The following is a 10,193-nucleotide window of genomic DNA, read 5'->3' as shown; positions in this document are numbered from 1 at the left end:
GAACACACGCGTAACGTATGTGCCAAAGAAACGCTCAGCAGTAGAACCCCTTCGGTGCCTGACTACCGTGTCACTCGAAAGAAGCACGAGGGCTGGGGTACTGCTAGGTTGCTAGAGGAAGGAAGTCGATACGCAGAGATCAGATTGGAACCACGGACCTTCCGGTCAGTGAATTCACGCTGTAACCACTGAGCTATCTTACATCAATTCAGCACGAGGGCTGGGGTACTGCTAGGTTGCTACACAGAGGAAGTCGATACGCAGAGATCAGATTGGAACCACGGACCTTCCGGTCAGTGAATTCACGCTGTAACCACTGAGCTATCTTGTTAACATCAATTCATATCATCATACTTTGGTTGCGGCAATTCGAGACATCCGAAAACAGCGAACAACTGTATGGAGTGAGTTTAGCTAGTACCTCGTATTACAAAATTACAGGAAAACTCGCTCTGAGGTGTATCACTCCAGCACCACCAATAAGCAAAGTTATATTGAAGTGAGCTCAGACTCCAAAGGAAGGGAGTTTCTAACGACAGCGGCATTTTTATGGTGATTATTGATTAATGGTATTGTCCTCTATGACCCACATATGTTAGCTACGAAACCATCGGTTGAAAATTGTTAATTAAGCGGGCAGAACAAAACGCAAGTCAGAGAGTGAAAAGCGATCGATAGACATGAACGTAAGTTGTTCTGTTATGTTTTTGCACAGTTATGTTCAAGGGTCCACGAATTGTCACTGTGTTTATCTACCGTCGTTGAGCATGCACTGACGAGCAATTCATGTGAATATGCTGAAGTAGACGAAGAGAAACCAACAGGGCGTGGCGGTTTTCAATGAAAGGAGATACTGCGCCCTGACTGATCAGTCGATTTGATTCCAAGGTGAAAACTAGTAAGTAACTGAGATGTGTACACTGCAGCTACTCAAATTCGACCGACACGTTCTCCTCGCTTCGAAACTTTTAACGAATGCGCCGTGTATTTTTAGCAGGCACAGAATTAATGAGCAGCGTGGTGCACGTAAGCTTCGAACTTGAAATATGCAATCGATAGGCCGAACGTCAGGAAATTCGGGCAAATCATCACCACCAACAACACACCAGCAGTGCCTAGCTCCAATACAACCATCAGGAAATAATGCACTGGTAGATGACTGACTTCCTACACTTTCACGTTTTCCATCTTCCACCCTACCCCGCCCAAATTTGAACACTTTCTCCGCTCTAGGACTGCCCGTTGTGCTCGCCCTGCATCACACTCAGCTATAGCTTCTGTACGTCCGAGTTCAGTGACAACTCTGAACACTTCGAAGTCTTTTCCAAACCCCGAAATCCTGTCCACTTAGCCGCCTTTAATGTTCGCGCACTAAAACAAGCAGTTTAACAGACGAATCTTGATTGTATACTAAATTCCCTTTGCATTGATTTATGTTGTCTGTCACAAACAAGGATGCAGGAGGCAAGTACTGTGATCAAACTGACTGCCTCATCGCTCTCCTCCAGGTTCTGGCTGCGCACCTCTCGAGATGCGGAGGTCACTGCAGCGGGATATGTCGAGGTGGGCATGGTATTGAGCGACCGAACGGAAGCGTCTCTACTTGACTGGATACCCGTTGGTAGTTGCCTCTGTGAGGTTTGTTTAGCAACATTTGTGAGAGAACCTACAGGAAGTGAGGACCATCGCACCTTGTCTTTGCTGGATACTCGGGGACATATTCCCGCTGGCCGGAACCACAACTCCACCCGACATATCGCCCGACACCAGGTGAAACTGAGTGTCCGTGCAGACTGAGAAGCCTGGTGGACCCGAAAGGAAGAAGTCGAAGGTGCAAAGAATGCTGGAATAGTCCGCAAGCTGTTACACTTGATTCGTTCGACTGGTCCTCGGAAACCTCACGTCAGCGAAGTAACTGAGGGCCAAAATAGCTTCCTGATACGCAGAAAAGCAGAACGTTTTGACCGCCGGGCAGAGTACTTCGAACAGCAATTCAGCTGGTCACCTGCTACTTCCAATCCAGAATCCTGGCCTTCAACAGAAAAGTGGACCGTAAATATGGAACCGCCCTCAGTTTCAGAAGTGTCCGAGTATATATCTCTACCCAAGCGTCATCATGCTGCTGACGACCTTCCACCCGCTGTTTTCAAGGCTGAATGTGGATTTCTCAGCCAGTACCTACCTAGCCTCTTTGGGTCTACCTGGGAGAAATAAACCACCTTAGACAACTGGGGTGGGTCGATAGTAGTGCCCATTTTCAAAAAACGTACTCGCAGTGAATCTAGCAACCACAGAGGTGTCAGTTTGAATCCCGTTTTAACAAGGCTTCTGGCGTCACTGATTCTTCGTCGTTTTACGGTGGCACGCGGAACCTTGACTCGTGAGAATCAAGCGGGATTTCGACCGGTTAGAGGCTGCGTTGACCACTTCTTCACACTCCGCCAGGTGTTAGAGAAACGCCACATGTACAGACAACCCACAAGCTTGATAGCCCTTGACCTTGACGGTGCGTTCGATTTTGTTGATTGGTCAGTGTTATTAACCAGACCCCCTCAACAGGGTACGTCCGGAAGTTTGAGAACATAATCTCATTCACATACTTCTGGGCGTGTAAGAATGTGGTGAGCTCTCCAAAAGCTTCCCTACAAAAAATGGTGTCCGACAAGGATGACTACTCTCTCCATTCTTGTTCAACTTCATCATTGATGAAATAATGAGGCGAACACTGGGATGCCTTCAAAGTACCGGTGTTCGAATTGTTGCTAGTGAGGATCGTGTTGATCTTGAGTACGCAGACGACATCGCCTTCATCTTTGAAGACCAAGCACAATCCCTGTTGAATAGACTGACAACCATCATACCATCTTTTGGCATGCGCCTTGCACCTTCAATGTGCAAAGTCCTGCTTCCGAACGCGCAGTACCTGAGCATATCCTTTACAATTAAAGGGGGAATCATTGGAGATAGCGGAAAATTTTACCTACCTCGGTGATTGTATTAGCTCTGAAGAAACGGTATCTGATGAAGTTAGTGCAAGAATCTCAAAGGCTCGAATCACGTTTACTAGTTTGCGTCACTGATTGAGCGCTTGGAGGTGTGGGTACCTCGGAAGGGTTGGTATAGACCAGTACTAGGACCCCCTCACCCACTCTTTATCTCTTCTTTTCACTCTAGGGCTTTAAATATAATTAGATAAACCTTATGGTTGTACTGCAGTCAAGCATCAGTGTTAACACTGATGTTGCCGTCTCTGATGATGATGATCTCAGCCCTCGTACTTCCGTCAGGTGGCATAGTGGCTGGGCACCGAAAGGGTGTTACGACTGAAAGGTTGTTATTTGTATTTTAGGTTGCTCATACGATGATGGCCTTGTATAAATGGCCCTTGAACTGAACTGAAGTTGGTGTCTTGACGCCATAAATAGCGTGATTCGGCTATTGCTGGCGCTTTGCTGACGCATGTACAGTACATTCACCGGGCATATAGATGCCAAACCGTCCAAAAACAATGAAAGTAATAGTGAACGACAACAAACAGTGGACTTACGGGATTAAAGTGTTCAATCCTAATCAAATCTTCTGGAGACGCATGGCGTAACACGCGAGCTAATAGATCGTAAGGTACGTGACCAACATGATCCACTCTGCTTAAGTTGTGCTCAAGAACGTCCAAACATAAATCGACGAGACTAGAGGGATCTGAAAAATGTTCACCAGGTGTGTCAGATAGCTGTCCAACAGAAGTATTCGAGTGCAGTGATGAGTTGGTAGTGCGTGAAGCTTTTGGGACCCAGAGAACCTTCTTCGACTTGAATTTCAAGTCACCGTCTTCAAATGCGGCATCTGTGTCTACATCTGAAGGTGAGGAGAGAAACACAAACCGGCTGGGTCACCAGTCACAAGTTTTTCAGCATCAGCTCCACTAATTGGAGGAGAAACTTTGACTAATCCGGGACAGTGCGACCGAAGAAAAACCTTTTGACTGAAGATAATGAGATACGGAGTGACACACAAAGAACGAGGGTTAATATTTCGTAAAGTATTCGTGTCCCCGATATCAGTTATCCCGGGAGAGAAAACTACTAAACGAATACCTACTCAGAAAAGGATACAGCAACGCTGTATGTTGTGTTTCATGCTATAGAGGGCTGAAGAATATTTACAGATATTAATTGCCACCTTGGTGGCCGGCAATACACAGCCCACTGCTCGTTTGCCGTGAATGGACCCTCTTTTGAGGAATATCAAACCGGCTTAATTTCATTGTTTGAAAGACTGATGGAAATACTCCTGAAAGGTGGGTCACCAGCAAATATCAGGATGGTCTTACACAGACCTTTAGGATGCTATCCAATGCGTTAAGTTAAAAAAAATGCTCCATCCTAATTCGACAAATACACCTGTTCGCATATCAATCTGGTTTCCACGGAAGACTCACCTGAAACTCTTGGACGAGTTTTCAGCAACCTCATGAGTAGTGCATTACGCCTATTCTATCGTGATGTCATTTTACTTTGAGGCGACTAGCTCCTTGATTAGGAAGAGTAGGCTTCGGGAATGTCTTACACAACAGCTGTCCAAGAGCGACGACCTACGCAGTAAGGGAATCTTGGCACGAGGACGTAAACTATAAGGAAACAGTGTAGCTGACTGTTCAGCCTGTAGATCGACGAGAAAATGTACCCATTGAAAGTTATATCAATGTACCAACTGAGATGAACAAGTGGCTTCAACATACGAAACCACCCCAACGACAAGCCATATATGAAAACCAAATCACAATACATTGACACAAGCAGTGACATGTCCGTGAAGGTCCACGAGCAGTTGACAGTTCGCGAGTGATGTAGTCCGTCACGAAGAGACTGGACCTTACCGTGGTGCGGCGGTTTGTGTACCTCGGAGACCCATTGAGCTATACTGGGGGGTGTCCGCGCAACACTCACAGAGTCTCTCATACCAGGTTGGTCAATGGTTAGAGGTCTGACGAACAGTCTCTTGGCCCTCCAGGTTGGGGGTTGGAACATGTATGGCGGCGTGTTCCGTAAAAATGGTAATGTACTTGCATTTCCAGCCGAACACCGCTGCCTTGCGGTTAGGCTTTTGAGCCAAAGGCTTTGGTTGAGGACCCTAATTGTCCTCCTGTCTAGGTGTGGGCGCCTTGGCAGTATCCCAGCCCTCATACAACCAGCACGGCAGTGAAGCATCAGGGCCAACACTGATGTTGCTGTCTTGGATGATGATGGTGATGTGGTCTTTCACATGCTTACACCACAGTATGACAGAATCGACAAAAGAAAGGGAGGCGCATCGACACTAAACCATCATTCGATTTGGACAGGAACCAAGACGCAGAATAAGCCTGGATCATTCCGGAACCATTCTACCCCACTATTACCGTGTCGTCAAATTCGGTCACTTGCCTAGGCCTATTGGGTATCGCATGCATTCGAATCCGAAAATTCGGCCTCATTACAACAACACGAGTGAAGCTGGGTTATACTGATTTAATTTAGTAAGGCTGTAAACCAGGTTGAATGAATGGTTCTTCTAATTCTTGCACAAATTGGATCTAATTTTCAAATAAAATATTGTTTTCGAGAAATACACTCATCTGCAAATCAATTTGGTTTTCACGGAAGACTCAATTGAATCCTCGTTTATGATGTTCTCCAGCTGAATGTGCTGCACACAGGCCGCCTCGAAAACAGTGCAATTTGGGTTCAAGTAGATCATAAGGTTGACGGAAACTCGGCGACTGCGCCTATCTGATGAGCCCCAAGAAGGGCGAAACCGGTCGTGGGCTGTCGAAGAGTTTTCAGCAACCTTGTGAGTAGTCTCCTTTATGAAAATATTGTTTTCATTAGGCCGTAACAGGGCGCCGTTGAATGGACTCAATGCATCGTAATGATCTCAACCGAATAAGATGGACATCTGATATTGTGACGTTAAAAGGAACAACTATTTGTTAGGTTATACAGGGATCGCAAAGGAGCAATTTTCTTTGGATAATATGCTGTTAACTCAGACTGTATCCAGTTGCAGGGACGCACATGAGAACAACAATGGGTTACGCATCATGAGAGATGACCCCAACAACCCAATCTCCCGAGACTAGGTATTCTTTTCCTATGATGATATAGCGGCTAAGCACCATCATCTGGTGACGGTGTATTACCCTCTAAGTTGATGCACGTTCGGACTGCTATAAGCCAGCTGTTATACCTGCTCAGGCTCAGAAGCGAACCTTACGGTTCTCGTGACAGGGGCAGAGACAGATGATCTGCCATGTATGTTATGAGCAGGGTTAAGTTGAAGAAGATCCCGCACCCAGCGCGGGATCGAATCATGCGTCGAGGTTGGTCGAAACAAGATTCTGTAAGACGGCTCCAATTCAATCAATTCAACTTCAATTTAATAGCAATAAACTTTCTACCATAGGCACACTGGTTCCAGCTACTACGGATTAGACCAACGGAAAGTGGGAGGGTGTGGGACACATCTAAGCCTTGAAAGCGATGGTGTCTGGTTAGCCTGGGAACTGGGTAGCTAAGCATTGAAGGCGGTAGCTTTGATGCACAAGCGATACTGACTGCGCGATTGGGCCACTGCTACCAGTATCCTTAACCAATGATGAGTTAAGTCCCGGGGTCCCCATCCAGGGAGGCGGCAGTTGTCGATCTGACGCTCTTCTCTCGTTATTGTTCTCATACTCCGTTGTCAGGTCATACATTGTCCACCTCTCGGTCGCTTCCACTCAGCATAGGGATGGGAGAAAAGAGCTCTGTGAGGCAGACGGTCTTCTGGCATGTGGAATGCAGGTCGTGGGAGAGTTCCTTCTTCCTAAGACTATCTGGCGTACCTCACCATTAGCAATCCGATGTTCCCACCAGACCTGATCAATGCTTCAAAGACGCCTACGGACGAATAATGACACATTTCGTATGCCCTCTGCGTGTAGGGGACACGTCTCTGATCCATAAAGCAGTAAGGATTGCACTTCCGAAGTGTAAACTTCGGCCTTGACAGACAAACTGACGGTCACGTTGGCGCCATACGTGTCGGACGTTGACAAAACCTGTCCTGACCTTAACGATCTGATAAGTAATATCATCTCCAGCCAGTCCACCGGAACCTATACAACTGCTCAGGTGAAAACATTTATCTACCAAGACAACTGGCTCGTCTGCAAGCATGAGGTTGGGTTTTGGTCCCATCCAGCTTCGTAGCAGCACTTTACACTTTGCTTAGGTGACCGCGACAGAACAAACGACGTAAACATCGTTGAAGGGCGTCTACAGACAGGCTCCGATCTGCAAATCCGTTCACCTCGGGTCAAACACGGCGGAGAAAATCAGCCATAGGCTCGGCAGGTGACAGCAATTTCGCTGCTGGGATCAATGTATTGATCCATTTCCTTTCGCTCCTTCTTTTTATGGCTTACAGTAAGTCACGCTCTTAGTTACTTTGACGCACAGAGTACCGAACAACAGCACTGACGTTGTAACAAACAGTTGGAAGCGTCATTATAGTGAAGTGCAACTCGGGGATTATATCGCTCATACGTTTATTCCACTAGCAGGGGGGAGATAGTCCAAAGTGTGAAACCGCATACCCGTGTTTGAGCTATTATCAGAAAGTACCCAAACATCCGTGCAACTTCGACAAAATTACACAAAATGTACACGAAGGCTATCTGAAGTGATTCGGCATACTGGTCAAAGACGCGGCATAGTTGGTTATCATATACTACCTTTACACGCCGCTTAGAAGACCTTTTGGGTCAACACTGTAGAATGGGTGCACTTGAATGACCGTTGGAAAAATAATGGACAATGCAAGTCGAGGTGGAATGAAATCTGATTAAATGTGGGCTCACTGTTATGCATTAAGTTATACATTATACATTAAGTCAGTTCTCACCTAATCTGACAAACAGCCGTTACCTTCACTCCGGCCCTGAGGAGTTGGACAGCAACAGCTCTAAATCAGGCTTTGGATACCACTCAGTGTGAAACCGGTTTTAAGACAGCCTAAATGAGCTATGCACGTAGTTTTACTTAAATTGAGCAAGTGTTCTCACTCTAAGGGAAAGTCATTCCTAAGGATTCCGCAGACTCTAAAAATAACATCAAACTGGGTAGTAAATCAACAGATCACGTGACAGGGGATAGGGATTCGGCTTGCTGAGGAACTGAGGGTGAGGGCTGCCTATAACGAGATGCTGCATGGCCCAAAACTGGCGAACAAAACGTACGAACACAGATGATGTAGTTGTCAGTCTACAAGGAGAGCAAGAAACTTTAAGGAGCAAACGCCGTTGCACCTTGACGATAACCCAGACTAGTGATTAGAATCCGGAACGGACTTACCAGTAGATAGCTCTCTACGTATTGTTAGCATACCACATGCGGTTTGCGCGGAACCTAATGCAGTCACAAGTGGGCCACGACTCTAGATACACACGTGAAAGAGTGCGATCGATGGGTCAAGATGTAGACAGATAGTCACAAATATGGATTTGTTGTTCTACGGTTGTTCGACCACTAAACGCAGATGCATAGTTGGTATACTAACAAAGGCCTGTGCAGAGCCCGGAGTCCTCAGCACGTGTGAGATTTGTGCTTCGACGACTCCGCCTCTCGACTTCCCCTGTCTGGGCTTGGGCAACCAAGCCCTCGTGCTTCCTTCTGGTGGCATGGCGGCTAGGCACTGAAAGGGCGCTACAGCTGGACGATTAGTATTTCTACGACTCTGCTACAATTACCGACTTACTGGGGATTCGTGTGACAATACACCCAGATAAAAGATATTAGATCTTGACGGGAACGGTTTTTCGCATCGTACTTGTCCGCCACGAACATGTTAGGACAGCTTTCGATTGCGTTCAATCTTTTTATATTGGCACTACTGATTACACACTTTTATCTCACGTCTCGTTGGATACGTCATGTCAAGAGATACTTTCTAAGGCAATAGACGGATGCTGTACTTACTCTCCGGTCAAAGCAAGCAAGATGCCAGGGACATTCCGTTCTCGACCAGACTGTGATTAGGATTAGGGAGTTTAATTGAAAACCGCGGGTAGTAAAAGTATCTTGATTCCCCCAGGCATAGCTAAAATCCAAATAAGCTCAAATTCATTTAGGAGGAATGGACAGTTTATCCTGTGTGAGTGGGGTGAACATTCACATGGGCGTAGAAGATACGGCCATTGCTGGGCGACTCACTCAATAGAGGGAGCATTGTGGCACTAGTTCACAGAACAAGTAACTGGCGCCGAATTGAACAACAAGTCAAGTTCCATGCCATTCTGTAGTTTGCTGATAGATGTTTTCGTGTATCCAGCATAGCTTACCTTCCAGATCTAAAGCTGTCACTTTGCTGTGGACTTCGGGCTTCAGCGTTGCAAAGGCCCTGCGGGCTATGTTGGCTTGAACTCACTTCCTTAAGGTTCACCGATACAAGGTCAACGGGGAGCAGCCCGACGAAGAACAGCGAGTCCCCGTACTTCAAGAAACCGTACTACAAGGCGGGCTGGAGGTTGAGTCGTACTGTTCCCTGCAATAGGACAGTTAAGGCAGTAGACTGTTTCCTCCAGGAGACCAGCATGTCCATATTTATGGAAGCAAAGAAGCTGCCTTTCCCGGGAGAGGGCGGATAAGAAAAGTTCGGCCTTCCATTCGCCAATCGCCCAACGGTTGACGTGACTACCAACACATCATTCAATACTTGTTAAACCAAAGATACGTGTGATGCTCGGAAGGCACTTGCTCTGAGCAGCCACTTTAGGAGTCAAACAGTTATGTTTTACTCTTCAAATCCTTGGATCAAAAGAACCCCCTGCAACTAAGTGGTTTACACTATTGGGACATTGCCTTTGGGAATGGTCGCTCCAGAAAACTTTAACGGCCTCTGCCTCGCAGTTCAGACTTTTGAGTCAGAGGCTACGAGGAGAGGAATCCGTAATAAAACTCTACGCTACCCCACTACCTAGATGACTCAGTGGTTAAGGCGAGAATTTACTCACTGAAAGGTCCGTGGTTCAAACCCAACCTTGGCCTCTCAACTGCTCCTCACTAGGCAACCTGACAGTATCTTAGCCCTCGTGCTTTCTTCGGGTAGTGTGGAAGCTATGCACCGGACGGGTGTTTCAGCGGTTATATTTATTATATATATATATATATATATAT

At 46.6% G+C, this 10,193-nt stretch overlaps 2 protein-coding genes across 2 annotated transcripts in view; one reads left to right on the top strand and one right to left on the bottom strand.

Annotated features, from left to right (window-relative positions):
* Nucleotides 1-10,193, bottom strand: part of T265_04737 (hypothetical protein) — a gene marked incomplete at both ends in the record, with an annotated part of 44,066 nt that overhangs the window by 8,792 nt on the left and 25,081 nt on the right. The window contains one exon of the mRNA XM_009169550.1: nt 3,548-3,855. Coding sequence (XP_009167814.1) covers nt 3,548-3,855 — 308 coding nt within the window. The remainder of the gene's footprint in view (nt 1-3,547; nt 3,856-10,193) is intronic.
* Nucleotides 2,714-10,193, top strand: part of T265_04738 (hypothetical protein) — a gene marked incomplete at both ends in the record, with an annotated part of 12,689 nt that continues 5,209 nt past the window's right edge. Inside the window, one exon of the mRNA XM_009169551.1 lies at nt 2,714-2,988. Within this exon, the coding sequence (XP_009167815.1) occupies nt 2,714-2,988 (275 nt within the window). The remainder of the gene's footprint in view (nt 2,989-10,193) is intronic.

The sequence above is a fragment of the Opisthorchis viverrini genome, assembly GCF_000715545.1.
Source record: "Opisthorchis viverrini unplaced genomic scaffold opera_v5_79, whole genome shotgun sequence".
Taxonomy (NCBI): Eukaryota; Metazoa; Platyhelminthes; class Trematoda; order Opisthorchiida; family Opisthorchiidae; genus Opisthorchis; species Opisthorchis viverrini.
The sequence above is the reverse complement of the archived record's forward strand: the minus strand, read 5'-3'. Positions and strand labels throughout refer to the sequence as shown.